The 17,933-nt window shown below is 49.2% G+C and overlaps 1 protein-coding gene across 10 annotated transcripts in view; it reads right to left on the reverse strand.

Annotated features, from left to right (window-relative positions):
- The window catches only part of NPHP4 (nephrocystin 4), a 136,527-nt gene that overhangs the window by 44,624 nt on the left and 73,970 nt on the right, over nt 1–17,933 (reverse strand). For 9 of the 10 annotated variants that reach the window (XM_050806846.1, XM_050806904.1, XM_050806979.1 and 6 more), the window contains 2 exons: nt 1,852–1,913; nt 117–224 (listed from right to left, as the gene is read on the reverse strand). The exons of the other annotated variant lie outside the window; for it this stretch is intronic. In XM_050806846.1, coding sequence (XP_050662803.1) covers nt 117–224; nt 1,852–1,913 — 170 coding nt within the window. The remainder of the gene's footprint in view (nt 1–116; nt 225–1,851; nt 1,914–17,933) is intronic. 10 annotated transcript variants of the gene reach the window in all.

Here is a 17,933-nt window from a genome sequence, read left to right on the forward strand (position 1 = left end):
GGGAACCCGCAAGGTCTCTGCCACCTAACTGAGGACCAGCACAGCACAAACCCGAAGTGAGGAGCTGTGGAGCCACTCCTTGGTGGAAGGCGAGGCGGGAGGTGGGCGGCACTTACTGCCTGAGTCGGGGAGGCCTGAGAGCCATGGGGCAGCTGTGAAGTAGGCCTGGCCACGCAGTGCTGAGTCGGGGACCGCGGGGAGGCCGCCAGCTGGGAAATCGACAACTGGAAGGAAAGAAAGCACAGGTGAGGGGCTCAGAAACTTGCCAGTCCATCCACAAAGCTCCCAGCATGCACTAGCCACACCGGGGAACGGGGCAGCCCTGGATCCAGCCACGGAAGGGAGTGATGGCTGCAGCCTCCCGGCCAGGGCAGCTCTGGAACCTGGCACCACTTCTCAAGTTCCTTTATTTAACAACAGAGAGGTGATTCCATGATCTACCCCAGATCATAATATTTGAATAAGAATATTATTAACAAGGAAAACAAGCAAGAAAGGAGAAAGCATCTCCAGCTACAGGGGCAGCCTGGCCTGTGCCTCTCTGTCCCTTGCCAGCACTGGACTGAGCACCTCCAAGGCCCTGCCGATTCTAGCCACCTGCACTCCTATCGAACAAACCTCCCTGTTAAGGCAATGACCACCTTGATGCCGAGGGCTGGGGGCCCAGGCACTACTGAAGACATGGATCTCAAACCTGGACTCTAACTCCAGTACACACAGCCAGCATCCGAGACATTCACTGTCAGCAATGATGGCTGGCCCACACCAGGTGCTGGCAGAGAGGCCCCAATGTATGAAGAGGCACTGAGGAACGAATGGGGGGTGGGGTGCATGAAGCATCCCCAGGGGACCGTAGCAGCATCTTCAGGGAGCAGAGGAGATCTTTGGGGCCGGCTCAGCTTCCCTCAGACCCCACAAGGTATTGTGACCACTCAGGGTCACAGAGAAACTGCTCCAGGGAAAATGCCAGGTTGGGCCAGCAGGGAAGCCCAGGAGGCCGTCCACAGACTCGTGCCTTTAGGTGAATCCAGTATTTTTCATTCGTGATCTGGTTTCCCACTGCAGATGACACACTAAAGCTGCTTCCTGGAGACAGCCTTGGATACTGAATTAGTCAACTTTTCTAGAAAGTCAATTCTGAGGGTGATGCTGGCAGACAAAGTCATCAGCAGGAACAAGCCACATCTGACCTCACTCGAACTCACACAGCCAAGGCCAGCCTGGAGCCACAGGTGAGCGCCACGGGAGTCTCAGGACTCCAGAATGGCAGCCAAGCAGGAGCTCAGCTCAGACCGCCGGCGGGCAACGGCCCAGCAGGAAGGAGCCTCTCCTCCCACCCAGGAAGTTCCAGCGCCACAGGGATCTGCGCCGTCGGACATGCAGCTGCCAGCAGCTCGTGGTTCTCAGAGCAGTGCCAGTCTCCACCAGCATTTGTGCCTGGCGGGTGCCCTGGACACCAATAGCTGCCAGGCACCGCTCCTGGTGGAGTTAGTCCGGGAGAGCAAAGAGGGTGAGGACCACACCTCGGTGTCTCTCAGAAAAAGCGAAGGCCATCCAGTCCTGAAAGAGCTGCCACCATGAGATGTAACTGCCAGGGAGATGTGGAGATGCCCTATACAGCAACATAGGGGTTGCGAGCAGCAGCCCCACTAAAAGCCCGCACTGGGAGTCAGAACATCAGGGACAGGCTGCACAGACAGGGCAGGAGGGGACACCCCGCCGCCGCCAGCAATCCTCCCCAGCCACACAGAAGCACGCAGGGAGCAACTGTGCTGAAGCGGAGACAGAGGGTTTTCTTGCAAGTAATTGACTCTGGAATTCTGAAGGAGGCCGTGGGGGGCCTGGACTTACCCCTGGTCCCACAGGCGAGTCCTGCAGGGCAGCGAGACCTCGAGGTGCTGGCGCTGGCAGGCCTAGGAGGAAGCACAGTGGGGTAAGAGAGGGAATGTGTCAGCCTGTGTGGGGGGCGGTGGGCCCCTGGACCCCAGGCAGTCAGGTCTCCACAGGCCTTACCACCTTGTCTGTAACGGGGCGGCCGCTGGTTACTGCTCAGGATCAACAGCAGTGACAGTGCCACCCAAAAGTGTCGCTGTCTGTCTAGAGCCTTGGCATGCACCAGCAGCCAGGAGAGGGGGTGCAGCCGGCCTCGTCCTCGTGGTATGCATCCCTTGTTCTTCCGAGGCCAGGAGGTCTCACAGCACGGAGTGCCTGGCGCTCCCTAACGCACTTCTCCTCACCTGTCATCTTTGCATCTTCCCTGCCCAGAAGAGCTGGGGTCTGAGGCTGCCCTGGTCTTGCAGCTCCCTGACTCAGGCTGTCTTGTTAACTGAGAAGCTCCTGAGCAGGAGCTGCCAACCTGGCTCGCAGCCTCGCAAACGCCCACTAAGCACAAGCTGTCGTCCAGGTCCTGCTGAGGATTCTCCATGCGGGCCCGGTAACACTGGGAGGCCCACCTGGGGAGGCAAGGCCAGCCCTTCATGTGGTCCCCCTGGAGCCAGGGACTGAGAACAGCCTTTGCCCTTTATGAGGCCATGGCTGCCTCCCAAGCATCCAGGGGCTGCCCACAGAGCCAGCAGCCTCATCTCAGGGCCACCTGTACCTGCCCAGCCCCACCTCACCCTAGCTGGCATTTGTGCTGCTTCTGCAACCCCTCCCCAGGCCACATGGACACCTCATGGCCCAGCAGCCCCAGAGCACTCAGCCCCTGCACCTCAGCAGGAGGAAGCACCAGCATCATTGGAGTCTCTGAAACCCACCAGGCTTCTTACGGTATTTCACATACACCGCCACCTGCCTTTGCCTGCCATGATACCACCAAGCCAGACCCTAAGCCCATCCTGACGGGGCCACCTCTGCCCACTCAGAGGCCAGGGTGGGAGCCCCATGCACTGAGTCATCTGCCTGGCTTCCCTGAGGCCCACAGCCCAGACTCCAGCCCATGTCCTGTCCCCGCCTGGCTCATGACAGCCTCCTTCACGGTGACAGGAATCTCCACTGCAGCAGACACCACCACTCCCCACTGGACTTCCAGGATAACCCAGACCTCCGGAGAAATCAGGCTCCCCCATGGCCCTGTCCCACCTCCTGTCACCCCCATGTAGCCCACATCTTGGGCCCAGCAGCTCGCCTTCCCTCCCTCTCCTGTGGCCTCTGCTGCCATGAAGGTTGGGCAAACAAATCTCCTGTATGTCCTGGAATCCTGAATTCCTGCAGCTCACAGCACGGGCCGGCACCCACGGGACCTACGGACCAAGCACACAGCACAGAGGCCTGTGACGTCAAACGCTGGGCGCTCTGGATAGAGACTGCCCAGTCACTTCCTGTTCCGCTCTGAATCCCAACAAAACAAAAACAAAGAAAACGCTGTTGACCAAGGAGAAACAAATCCAGAAAGCACCGCCCTAACACCAGAGCTGCGCGACCATCGAGCCAATCCCCGCCGCGTGCCTCTCCCAGCAGCTCTCAGAACCCATCCAAGGAGGTGCTTCCCTATCTGCGGGATCTGGTGGAGACTCTGCTAAGGGCCTGTGGGTGGGTGGAAGGCAGTGGGGGCAAGGCCAGAGGGAGCCCTCAACCCTCAGAGGATCCAACTGCCCAGCCCGGCGGGCACAGCTCCCAGTCCAACCACCTCCTGGGCAGTGCCCACTTGGCCCGCCCAGCTCCTCTGTAACCAGCCACAGTAACGTGGCTCCAAGGAGCGCAAAGACTCTGGTCAGAGGAATCTGCCCTTCTATAAATGAGCTCACGCACTCGGAGGGAGTTAGCAAATAATCTAGCAAGCTCTGCTTCCCCAGGAAATATCATCTCACTAAAAGCAAAACGCAGATGAGGGTTCTGCGGGGACCCAGCTGTCCTCAAAGCCGGGGCCTCTCCCCAGATTCTCTGAGTGCCTCTTACAGTCCATTTCAGAGCTCCGTGCAGCAACCCCCTGCCCACCTCCTCCCAGAACAGCCTGAAAGATGAGACAGCAGAGCGGCAAGTGCAGTTCCACTCTGCTCCTCCGTAAATGCGAACTCGGAAAACTCCGCAGGCTGATTTTGATAATGAGGACAAACTGCCAGAAATGGCTCCATTATCTTCAGCAGAGACAGCGGGCACTCAGGGGCCAGCTCTCTGCGCCTGTGTGTGTCCTCTTGGGGAGGAAAACCTGGATGAAAAGTTAAACCTTCCAAGCACATCCAAACTTCTCGCATGCACTTTATTTCCCCATCGTCTCAAATTTGCACACAGTGTGGAAAGTTTTTTCAAGTAACTCTTTATGTAATGACTTATGCAAATTTTTCTTCCAAGAGAGTAAACCGACCTAAAAGGCCATTTAAAAAGGCCATTAAAGGTGGCCATTTAAAAAGACATCTGGTGGGAAGCCCAGAGCCCCAGGGCCCAAAACACAGATCCATCCAGTGAAGCACAGCAGGAAAAGATACACCAAGGCCACAAAATAACTCAGTTTCGAATCTCTTTGTTTTAGCGTTCGATGTGGTTATGGGTTAAGGTGCTTCCCAAACTATACTCTCAGTCCTGCCCAGAGGACAGCGTGGCCGCCAGGGAGCACCCGCTGTACTCCAGGCACCAGGAGTCTCCAAAAACCACGGTGGAGTCTGGGAAGCCTGACCACCACAGGACCCTGGTTTCAGGGAAATAACCTGGTGTTAAGAAGAAGAGCACAGAGCCTGGCCAACATGGTGAAGCCCCGTCTCTACTTCCACCACATAACAGGACTCAGCTGACAAGCATCTGGGTCAGCAAGTGAACCGGGAGCAGCATGCGTGTGCACAGGACACAGGAAGGAGCAGCTGCGGTGAGCAGACCGATACACACAAGGCTGTCTGGGGCAGCGCTGCGAAAACAGCAAAACATCATCAGACACACCCAGGTGCTCCTGCAAATGGAAGCTACCTCAGCAGAACCCGGCAGATCCTGCGTGAGGCAGGGGAGCAACAGGATAGGAGGAGGCCAGCCAGTGTGTGCGGACCTGGGAAGGCAGCCGGGGCAAGTTAAAAAGTGACTAGAGGCCGGGCGCGGTGGCTCACGTCTATAATCCCAGCACTTGAGAGGCCGAGGCAGGCGGATCACGAGGTCAGGAGATCAAGACCACCCGGGCTAACACAGTGAAACCCCGTCTCTACTAAAAATACAAAAAATTAGCCGGGCGAGGTGGCGGACACCTGTAGTCCCAGCTACTTGGGAGGCTGAGGCAGGAGAATGGCGTGAACCCGGGAGGCGGAGCTTGCAGTGAGCCGAGATCGCGCCACTGTACTCCAGCCTGGGTGAAAGCCAGACTCCGCCTCAAAAACAATAAAATAAAAAACAAACAAACAAACAAAAGTGACTAGAGCAGGTTAATTTGCATAGCCATGAAGGAGGGGCCCTCCCACACGAGTGCCTAGGATGGTAACAAGGCAGGAGTCTCTCCAAACCACAGCACTCCAGATCAGGGACACCTGCCTGACAACAAGCCGACTTACTGTGCTCCCCCAACCCCCGCAACAAGCCTCTGTCCCCAAGGGTCTTTGTTTCTAGACAGCTTACGTAAATGTCTGCTTTTTGGTTTTAAAATCTCTCCTCTGCTCCAAGCCCCCGGAGGCACCTACAGTCTGACCCTGCACACACAGCCCAGGCTACAACACCCTGCTAGCCCCAAAGCAACTTCACTGTGGAGAGTCCGTGCCCGTGGCTCATTTCAGGTTGACAATATTAGAGAGAAAAATGAAAGAAACCCAGTGTATGTGGGTGTGCTGGCAAACTTGTGGTAACCACGCCCATTAGACATGCTAGGAAACGTACCTGTACATTACCCATAAAACTTAAAAGTAAATTAAAATTTAGTTTAACAGTCATTATAAGACACACCTGTAGGTCCCTGACGGAGCCTGAAGTAATAACACAACACAGAACGGAAAGCTGAGACCTCCACGGCAAGCAGCACCATCAGGTACCTCTCCCAACACGGAGCCCCTCCGTTCACACCCCTGTGGCAGAGGCCTGGGCTCCCTCACTGGGAGGGGGAATCAGTGTCTGGCTGAGCCACCACAGGACCCTGGTTTCAGGGAAATAACCTGGTGTTAAGAAGAAGAGCACAGAGCCTGGCCAACATGGTGAAGCCCCGTCTCTACTAAAAATACAAAAATTAGCCAGACATGGTGGCGCATGCCTGTAATCCTAGCTACTCGGGAGGCTGAGGCAGAATTGTTTGAACCCAGAAGGCGGAGGTTGCAGTGAGCAGAGATCACGCCACTGTACTCCAGTCTGGGCAAAAAGAGTGAGACTCTATCTCAAAAAAAAAAAAAAAAAAAAGCACAGAGACTCAGCTCTTCCTTGGCTGCTCCAAGAAGCTCATGGCCAGCGGGGCCCTAAGTCGCCAGCACACACCTCTGGCCCAGAGCCAGATCTGAGAAGAGCAGGAAGAGACTAAGTCACTGGTTTCCCGGGACACCAGAGCCAACTGCGATCCAGAAATGGTCCACATGGATTGCCAGAGACAAAGAAAAACTTAGACTTCCCACCGCAGCAGGTTTTGCCACCTCTGAAGATTCCTTTTCCCTGACGCTCTATCACTCTCCAGTCTCCACTTGCTGAAAACCTCAGTCAACAAAATCTCAAGTGTCTACTTTTCTGTCAATTTAGCTTCAAGAAACTCAAAAGCCCTGCACTCAACTACAGCGCAGGCCTCAGGAGGCGAGGCAGGGCCTGCACTCCGACCCCAGCCCTGGGAGGGCCGCACGTCCCACCTGGTCACACAGAGCGTCTTCACACTGCCTCTGCACTCGCCTGGAGGGGGACCTGCAAGAGCACGCAACCCACACACATTCCACACGCAAGAGAGAGGGTCACGCCCTCCAGCCCACGGCTCTCAGCATTGTGGGTGAGTTGAACAGCAAAAGTTATATGGTGAAAAATAATGCTCACACATGCTCACAAGGACAAGATTCCTCAGAATTCCTCCTTCCTCCACCCCCAGGGAGATAATTCTATACATAAGGCAGAGAACACAAAAGAACATTGTTACCCAGAGTAATAATACCACTAAAATCACAGCCCAAAACAGAGGAAGGAGCTCTCCAGCCAAGCCCATGGCCACCAGGCATGCAGCTCCCCACAAAGGAAGCGCACTGGGCTTCACTTCTTCATCACCCATGCGGGCCAGGAGACGAACAGGGATGGGGCTGGGGCAGAAGGCGGCCTCCCCACCAGCAACCCTCTCTCACCTCCCGCGTCACCTCACCAGACGGATTAAAAGTACTGACTACCAGCTAGACATGGTAGCTCGTGCCTGTAATCCCAGCACTTTGGGAGGCCAAGGCAGGACTGTTTGAGTCCAGAAATTCGAGATTAGCCTGAGCAACATGGCAAAATATCATCTATACAAAAAAAAAAAAAAGCCTGGTGTGGTGGCATGCATCTGTGGTCCCAGCTACGTGGTAGGCAGAGGTGGGAGGATCGCTTGGGCCTGGAAGGTAGAAGCCGCAGTGAGCCGTGACTACGCCACTGCACTCCAGCCTGGGCAACAGACTGAGATCTTCTCTCAAGAAAATAAAAAGTACTGATACATGAAGGGGTCCCGGAGCTGCCGGGCTGCAGTGTCCATGTCCTGACCTAGGGTTTCACTGAGCAGCTATCTATCCCCTCAAGCCACATAACTTTTCAATATGCATGCAGTGTTGCCAATTAAAAAGTGAAAATAGAAGCAAGGGGAAAGGAAGGATGTGTTTTGACCACCTTTACTTTCCCATGTCCATGGATTCATTTTCCAACAAACATTTTATCAGACGCCTGCACTATGACAGGACCATAGGAAGAAATGAAGATAAGGAAACAGCTCAGTGGAGGACAGGGCTGTGGTCTTCATTGAGATGTCTTCCTAGGCTGAAGGGAGAACGGGCCTCTCGAGACATCAGGACACATGCATGGAGGTCAACGTGTCCTTCCTGGAAACGTGAACAGAGTCGTGAACGGGGTCCCCACAGCACCAGTCCCCTGTGGCCCGACTGCCCCAGCAGGAGCCAGGTGGAACCCCCGCTCCGCCCTGAAACACACCTGTCCCCCTGGGCCTGGCTGTGCTGCCAGCCTGCCACTGAGCAAACGGGTCAGCAGAGGGCTGGATGAGGGGTCTTAACAGAGGAAAATGCTCATTTCACTGAGCAACTGCCCAGCTGAGCAAAGCTGCCTGCCTTTAACTATGGGGTCAGCAATTCCGTGGGAGACAGAAGTCCTGAGGGAGGAGGGAGGGGGGGCAGCAAGAAGAGGCTGTTGCCTAGCAACTCACGGCAGCTGGCGGAAGGCAGGGATGGGCCAGGCCTTGGGCCTTGGGCCTTGGGCCTTGCGGGTAGAGTGTGGCCCTGCTAGGAACAGGGGTAAAGAGATGGCCCTGAAAGGCAGGGGAAAAGGAAGGACCATCGCTAGTAAAGATGCAGTCTCTGGGGTTTCAAGAAGGGTTGCAAAAAGCAGCTTCCTATCATCAGGCCGTGAAAATAAAGGCTGAGTCAGTATCCAGTGGTACTCTAGACACTAAGAATTCACACGGCAGACCCACCTGAAAGGTCTTTATTCCTAACAATCTGTAGGTAAAAATTCATTCTTTCTAAGAGTTTGAAAACAGGAATCGGAAAACGAGCAAAACCGAAGCAGAGATCAAGGGACAACTGGATGATGAGTGAGCACAGGACTCTGTGCTGCAGGAATCCAGATCGCAGGCAGCCCAGGAACAGGGGGCGTTCGTGACGCCAGAGTCCTGAGCTGGGGTCACCTCCAGGATCAGTTTCAGAAGCGTCACCTCCCTTGTCAAAGCCTTGCTCTGACCCACTCTCCCACTCGTTCTCCAGCAAAATGCACCCTTCCCACCTGCACACAAACTTCCATTCCTTGGTTAGAGGGTGGCCAAAAAGCTGTTCCGTGGCCTTAGACTCTCCCCCACCACCATGTAATTGACTGAACCACCCTGATCCAGGGCAAGGGAGCCGCTATCTGTAGGAGAGGATGTTCCAGACCAGCTAGCAGCACAGCAGGCACCATCGGGGCAGGAATCTAACTCCACGTGCCCTGGGAAACACCACAATTACATGTTTGCAATGATCCCTTCTACATGGCTGTTTTCAAATCTATTAAGCAAACAAACCAAAATTCTGACACCACCAGAAGAAAGTTCAAAAGCAAAATATGGGTCAGGGAAATTCCAAGTTACCAAAAAATAAAGACTGGGTGCCCTCTAGTGGCTCAATGCACACTCTTCCATGGTAAGAGATGAATGAACCTTTGCTCCCTTGCAATGTTACAGAGAAAATAAAAAGGATTATTCATAACCGAGAGCCAAAGTACCTCACTTAAAGTGACAGCCGCATATCATTAAGATCTCCAAAGGAACCATATAAGTTGGTGAAATACTGAAGTATGAAAAGTTTCCATCATAAGTTAAACACTAGTGGATATTTGAAAGTCTCTCACACTGGGTTTTGAGAGGCAATGTCTTCCGATGCTTGGAACCTGGGCTGAAGGTAATCATTTAATGTGACATGAATGCAGCCATAAATCCAAATTAAATAAACCCAGTGAAATCAGGGTCCATCCATGTAGATTTGCTGGTCCCCAAACAGCGACTGAGAAGTAGATTATGCTGCTACAGCTCATTTGCACCACCGTTCAACTCCTGGGCCTTCCAATAACCAAGGCACACTCCTCTCTGCCGAGGATATGACAGTAAATCTTCTGGGAGGAACTCAAAGCATTGTTCCCAACAGCTCTGTATCTTAAGAAGTCAAGCTAGGCTGGGTGTGGTGGCTCATGCCTGTAATCCCAGCACTCTGGGGCCAAGGTGGGTGGATCACCTGAGGTCGGGAGTTCAAGAGCAGCCTGGCCAACATGGCGAAACCCCATCTCTACTAAAAGCACAGCAGGCTTCTAGAAGGACAGGCTGCTTCTCACCTGTCTTTGTCCTTCTCAAACAAAAGAAAGAGTGGGAAAGAGTGGCAGGAACTACTCAAGTCTATGCATTCGCTGACGGCAAATGCAAAGCTGGGATCGGGAGACCAGGAGCCCCAACCCAGGGGCAGCCACGATCTGCCAGTTTCACCCACCCTGAATCCATACTCTCTTCTGGTGGTTTTCCTTTAGGGAATCACCCTCCCAGCCCTTAACCATACAGTCAGGGGTGGACCCAACCCCGGTACCAAGAAGGGTGTGTGACCAAGACCAACTGTCCCCACCCCCATCCCCATCAGGGGTTACACGGTAAAGACAGGAGGACTCCCACTGGAACAACTGAGTCAATCAGGGCCTTTCTGTTGGGATTCCTAAGCCCAGGATTACCTGGGAGCTCCTGGGCTCACCGTGTGGAGAAGCTCTCCCTGGAAAGAAGCCAACACTGAAGAAAGGAGAGCTTAAAGGGGAGGGGTAGGGGCATGGGGGAGAGAGATGAACAGATGGAGTCTTAATGGTATCCTTTGAGTGCCAGGATCCAGCCATGCCTAACATCAGCTCTACCTCTAGGCTTTTCTGACACATGAGCCAATACATTCTCTTTTGTTGAAGCTATTTTGAGTCAGGTTTCTATCCCTTGTATATTAAAGGGTTTTGGTTAATACATTCACTCTACAAATATGTACTGAATGTTTTACTGTGGGCCAGGACTCATCAGGCAATGTACAGATGAATGAAACAGTCCCCACCGTGAGCTGCTTCAATGATAAAGACTCTCCAGTGAGAAGCAAATAAATGCACCAACTATCCGCACCTCTTTACCTTCCAGGCATAAGATGAGTCAGTTCCCAGTCCCCTTGTGACTTGGGAGGCCACGTGGCTACTTCTAACCAGGGAGAGGGAGAAGAGACATGTGCCGTTTCTGGGCCAGAGCCGTAACTGATGGTACAAGATCCGCCCAAGGCCTCCCTTTCCTGCTGGCGCAACCCAACAATATTCAAGACGGCAAACACCCTCTGGGACCAGGATGAGCGGAGCCACCACCAACTGCAATGCGCACACAGCGAGGGTGAGAAATAAACCTTTTTATTTTAAGCTACCGAGATCTGGAGATTATTTGTTACCATAGCAAATTCGACTAATACCCTCTAAGAACAGTGGCAGGGAAGGAAGGAATCAGACAATACACAAGGATATAAAATAAAAGGTGGTATCTGCAAAGGGCTGCGGGATGCTGAAAACAAAGCTCTGCCATGGACAAGAGCCCTCTGTAGGGCTTTACAGATGAGTACAGGTTTCCATAAGAGAGGGCGAGGAAAGTTTAACACATGCCTTTTTAAATGCGGGAATATTTAAAAGACATTTTCAAGTTGTAGGTAAAAAGGAAATAAAAATGGAACTCAACAATGTAGGAAACAACACTCTGAATCAAAACCTATGAAATGGGGAAAAGATGTACTTGGAAGAAAACTGCAGAATCTTAAATGATTTTATTACTAAACACGATGAGAAAATAAGCTAAGAATTCCACTTTTTCAAAGTGGGTGAAGTTAATAAAGATAAAATATAGAATTAAATTAAGATTAAAGAAAAATTAATAACTTAAAAACAAGAGAACCAATAAGTAAAAGTAACAGCTGATTCTTTGAAGAGACTAATGAAATATACAAACCTCTCATAAGCCTGACCGAAAAAGGAAGAGTCCTCCCAAGATAGAAAGCAAAGGAAGGAATCTAATCACAGGCACATACTGAATGTTTAAATTAGTTACAAACTTTATCCCAGCATCCTTGTAAATTAAAGGAAATTGGCCATTTGTTTTAGAGGATGTGTATCCCAAAAGTTAACACAAGATGAGGTGGAAAACATAAATAGATCAATAACCATGAAAAGAGATGTAATTGGTTGTCAAAAATCCCTTCAATGGTTTCAGAGAGTTTTATTAGACCTTCAAGAAACAGGTCTTGCCTTTTGTTTAAACTATTTTAAAGCCCAGAAAAAGATGGACAGCTTCCTCCTGATTATGACATGACAAGAAAAAGCTACAGATCAGGGGTCTGCAAACTATGTCCACAGGTTGATTCAGCTCACAATCTGTGTGTATCAATAAAGTTTTATTAGAACACAGCCACATTCATTCATTAACATACGACCTATATATACCAGCAGAGATGAGTAGCCGTGACGGAGACCATCTGGCCCACAAAGCCTAAAATATTTACTGTTTGGACTTTACAGAAAACGTTTGCTGACCTCTTCTATAATTGGGCCTCGATTATAGAAACAGAAATCCCAAACACGAGTTAATCACATCAAGATGGACATAACTGTAAAAACTCCCCACAAGTCATTCTCTCTTTTTTAATACTTTTTTTGAACAGTTTTTTAGGTTCTCAGCAGTACTGAGCAGAAGGTACAGAGTGTTCCCACAGTGCCCTGTCCCCACACACAGCTCCCCTCACTAACATCCCACGGCAGACAGCATGTGATTCTTCTTGCTACCTAATGTTTTGGTAGTTTGTTGTCTGTTTTTACAGCTCCACTGGGACAGGAGCCTAACCAAGTACCTGGCACATCACAGACTCTCCGCAAGTCTTTGCTGAATGGAGTGGGGGTAGGAGAAAAGGAGAACCACCTGAACAAGCCCTATCTGAGTCAACATGCCCTAAAGTGCTTGCAGAATGGCTAATATAAAATGGTAGAAGCGTAGCCAACACTGAGCTTTCTGGGCCCACCCAGAATCTACTTTCCTGGATGCAGTCAGGACCAGCTGTGTTTGTCTGTTTGTGGTGTTTTTTTTGTTTTTGTTTTTTAGAGGCAAAGTCTGGCTCTGATGCCCAGGCTACAGTACAGTGATGTGATCATAGCTCACTGCAGCCTCAAACTCCTGGGTTCAAGCAATCCTCCTGCCTCAGCCTCCCAAGTAGCTGAGACTACAGGCACATGCTACCACACCCAGCTACTGCATGCATCTAGCTAGCTAGCTAGCTAGCTACAGAGTCTCACTCTACCGCCCAGGCTGGAGTGCAGTGGTGCGATCTCGGCTCACTGCAACCTCTGCCTCCCAGGTTCAAGAGATTCTCCTGCCTCAGCCTCCCGAGTAGCTGGGACTACAGGCACGTGCCACCACATCCAGCTAATTTTTTGTATTTTTAGTAGAGATAGGGTTTCAACGTGTTAGCCAGGATGGTCTCAATCTCCTGACCTCGGTGATATACCCACCTCAGCCTCCCAAAGTGCTGGGATTACAGGCATGAGCCACTGTGCCCGGCCTTAAGTTTTTTTGTAGAGTCAGGGTCTTACTATGTTGCCCAGGCTGGTCTCAAACTCTTGGCCTCAAGCCATCCTCCCACCTCAGCCTCCCAGCGTGCTGGGATTATAGGTGTGAGCCACTGCGCCCATCCAGGGATAGCTGTTTTTACCCATCAAAGACTCTGGGATCCAGAGCAGCTCCGTGGAGATGTGCTGCAGTTGCTCCTGCCCTGGTGGCCCCCTTCCTCCAGTAAGATTTTGGGCCTGTGTTAACTGAACCAGTAGTTGAAGGGGTACGTACATGTGGTCGCTTCCCTCAATGCTGCCAACCAGAAGAACCACAATGGCAGTGGCAGGGGGACAATGTTAATAATCACCCAGCAATCGCTGGGCATCTGCTCCACGCCAGGCAGCCCCGAGCACCTAGACATATCTTTACTCATTTCATCCTTTCCATAATCCTTTGCTATCCTTTGCCCATTTTTCTTTTCTGTTGTTTATCTGCTTCTTATTGATTTGGAGGAGCTCTTTCTGTAATCTTTCTAATCTTCTCATCTTATTTCCTTCATTAATTTTTAATGGTCATATGTATTGCAAATATCTTTCGGTCTGAGGTCTGTCTTCTAACTTTGTTTACAGAGTCTTTTCTCACACACAAGTTTTATATTTTAATGTAATCTTATTTCTCAATCTTCTCTTTTTGGTTTCTGCTTTGTCTATCTTGCTTAAGAAAGCTTTCCTTGTAGGTCTCTAAGGACTTGCTTTATGAATCTGGGTGCTCCTGTATTGGGTGTATATATATTTAGGATAGTTAGCTCTTCTTGTTGAATTGGTCCCTTTACCAATATGTAATGGCCTTCTTTGTCTCTTTTGATCTTTGCTGGTTTAAAGTCTATTTTATCAGAGACTAGGATTGCAACCCCTGCTTTTTTTTTTGTTTTGTTTTCCATTTGCTTGGTAGATCTTCCTCCATCCCTTTATTTTGAGCCTATGTGTGTCTCTGCACATGAGATGGGTCATGCTACCTGACTTCAAACTATACTACAAGGCTACAGTAACCAAAACAGCATGGTACTGGTACCAAAACAGAGATATAGACCAATGGAACAGAATACAGCCCTCAGAAATAATACCACACATCTACAATCATCTGATCTTTGACAAACCTGACAAAAACAAGAAACGGGGAAAGGATTTCCTATTTAACAAATAGTGCTAGGAAAACTGGCTAGCCATACGTAGAAAGCTGAAACTGGATCCCTTCCTTACACCATATAATAAAATTAATTCAAGATGGATTAAAGACTTAAATGTTAGACCTAAAACCATAAAACCCCTAAAAGAAAACGTAGGCAATACCATTCAGGACATAGGCATGGGCAAGGACTTCATGTCTAAAACACCAAAAGCAATGGCAATAAAAGCCAAAATTGACAAATGGGATCTAATTAAACTACAGAGCTTCTGCACAGCAAAATAAACTACCATCAGAGTGAACAGGCAACCTACAGAATGGGAGACAATTTTTGCAATCTACCCAACTGACATAGGGCTAATGTCCAGAATCTACAAAGAACTTATATTTACAAGAAAAAATCAAACAACCCCATCAAAAAGTGGGCAAAGGATATGAACAGACACTTCTCAAAAGAAGACATTTATGCAGCCAACAGACACATGAAAAAATGCTCATCATCACTGGTCGTCAGAGAAATGCAAATCAAAACCACAATGAGATACCATCTCACACCAGTTAGAATGGCGATCATTAAAAAGTCAGGAAACAACAGATGCTGGAGAGGATGTGGAGAAATAGGAACACTTTTACACTGTTGGTGGGACTGTAAACTAGTTCAACCACTGTGGAAGACAGTGTGGCAATTCCTCAAGGATCTAGAACTAGAAATACCATTTGACCCAGCCATCCCATTACTGGGTATATAACCAAAGGATTATAAATCATGCTGCTATAAAGACACATGCACATGTATGTTTATTGCAGCACTATTCACAATAGCAAAAACTTTGAACCAACCCAAATGTCCATCAATGATAGACCGGATTAAGAAAATGTGGCACATATACACCATGGAATACTATGCAGCCATAAAAAAGGATGAGTTCATGTCCTTTGTAGGGACATGGATGAAGCTAGAAACCATCATTCTCAGCAAACTATCACAAGGACAGAAAACCAAACACCGCATGTTCTCACTCATAGGTGGGAATTGAACAATGAGAACACTTAGACACAGGATGGGGAACATCACACACCGGGGCCTGTTGTGGGGTTGGGGGAGCAGGAAGGGATAGCATTAGGAGATATACCTAATGTAAATGATGAGTTAATGGGTGCAGCACACCAACATGGCACATGTATACATACATAACAAACCTGCACATTGTGCACATGTACCCTAGAACTTAAAGTATAATAATATAATAAAAATGGAACCATAAAAAGAAAAAAGAAGGCCTTCCTAACCCAAAGGCCATAAAAATATTCTCCAATGTCTTTTTCTAAAATTTCTCAAGTCTGTTTTTCATACTTTAAGTATTTAATCCATCCCATTTTACAGCTGAGGAAACAGGGACAGAGATATTAAGTAACTGCTCTGATATTCAATTAGGAAGTATGCATTCATAAGCAATACATGCAATTGTTTTGAAAGTTAAATGCTACCACATTGTTCATTTCCTTTCAGTACGTGTGTTCTTTCAACATGCCTTTGTGAAAGTTTACCCACCATGATACGCATAGATCTATTATCATTCATTTAACTGACACACAGCATTTCACTGTCCAAATAAGTCAGTTTTTCCATTCACTGACTGGGAAGCCGGCATACTGTTTTCAAATTTTAACTTAGAAGCTGCTGTGAAGCTGAGCCCACCCATGTCTCCTTGTACACATGAACTGGTAGTTCTCTCTAACAGGCGTCTGGAAATGGCATTTCTGAGTTGTAGGATATTAACTAAATCTTATAAAATTACTCTTCAAAGTGGCTGTACACATCACATTCTTCCCACAGTGTTAAGAGTTCCGCTTTAACCACATCCTCATGAACCTTGGCACTATTAGACAGCTAGATTTCTCCAATATGAGGGGAATAAAATGGTTTCTCATTTTATTTTGCGTTTCTCAGATCACCAGCAATACTGAGCACTTTTTCATACGCTTATGGTTATTCGTTATTCTGGCTTCTTCTCTATAAATCCCCTCTTCATATGACGACAACGTTAACGATTGCCCAGCAATTGCTGAGCATTGTCCATTTTTCTTTCCTGTTGTCTATTTCTTATTGATTTGGAGGACCGCTTTCTATAATCTATCTTCTTTCTAATCTCCTAATTCTAACATTTCTGAAGTTCTGGTTTTTAGGCCATCAGGAATTTATTATTGTACCTGACATGAAATTAGGATTGAATTTTATATTTTCCATGTGGGCAAGAGATCAGACCACGCCATTTACTGACTGGTACTCCTCGCGGTAAGCAGAGTAACTGCTGCCACCCCAGAGATACCCATGTCCTAATCTCAGAACCTACACCTGTGTTCAATGCCAAGGGACTAAGTTGACCTGAGACGGGGGGGTTGACCCTGGGTTATCCAGAAGGGTCCAATGTACTCACAAGTCTTTGTAAGTGAAAGGCAGGGAGGCAGGAGGGTCAGAGTTCAGTGGGACTGGAAGGTGCTGCACAGCTGCCTTTGAAGATGGAAGAAGGAGCCAAGGGACACAGGTGGCCTCCTGGAAAATGCGAGGAAATGGATTTTCCCCTGGAGCCTCCAGAGAAGGAGCACAGCCCCACTGAGCCCTCAATTTTTAAGACTGCAGAACCCACTTTAGACTTCTGACCTCCAGAATTTTAGGATAATAAGCTCCTGTTGCAATGTCACTAATTTGTTGTAGCAGCCATCAGAAACTAATACATTCCTTCTTTGCAAGTTGTCACATATCACGCCTTATATTTTGTCCCATTATCTATTTATCTCCCTCTGTATCAATGCTATACTTGTTCTAGAAATTAGAACATTACGGTAAGCCTGAAAACTAAGAAAGGTGAAGCCTCCCTCCCTCTTCAAAATTGTCTTGACTATTCTTGACTATGTATTTTTTTTAATTAAAAAATAACCCCAGCATTTTGGGAGGCCAAGGCGGGAGGACTGCTTGAGGCCAGGAGTTCAAGACCAGCCTGTACAACATAGCAAGACCTTATCTCTACAAAACAAAAAACTGAGCCGGGCATGGTGGCACTGCCTGTAGTCCCGGCTACTCGGGAGGCTGAGGCAGGTGGATTGCTTGAGCTCAGGAGTTCAAGGCTACAGTAAGCTGTGATTATGTCATGCACTCCAGCCAGAGCAACGAAGTGAGAATTTATCTCTAAACACAAAACAAAACAAAAACCCTGGAATATATCCTAAAAGAAAATAAATGCAGCTCATGGGAGAAAGACACACCAGGCGGAGAGCATGAGCCAAGACTCAAAAGTCCGGAAAACAGCAGCATGGTGAGTGAATCACAAGTAGCACACGCAGCTAGGAAACGCTTCCAAACCCCTGGATGATCGGTCCTGGTGGGGATGATTTCAGCAGCCAAGAAACCACTAACAACAGTCCAGGACTTCTACTGCTGGCCAAGAAGAGTAACAGCGATCAGACTGACCCTCCCATCTAAAATACATTTTCTTTTAAACACAAAATACGTAAAACAGTGGTTTTCAAGACAGCGGACTTCAGGCAACAAAAGAGAGTGATCCCGAGGGCTGGGAAA

Source organism: Macaca thibetana, chromosome 1 (assembly GCF_024542745.1).
Source record: "Macaca thibetana thibetana isolate TM-01 chromosome 1, ASM2454274v1, whole genome shotgun sequence".
Taxonomy (NCBI): Eukaryota; Metazoa; Chordata; class Mammalia; order Primates; family Cercopithecidae; genus Macaca; species Macaca thibetana.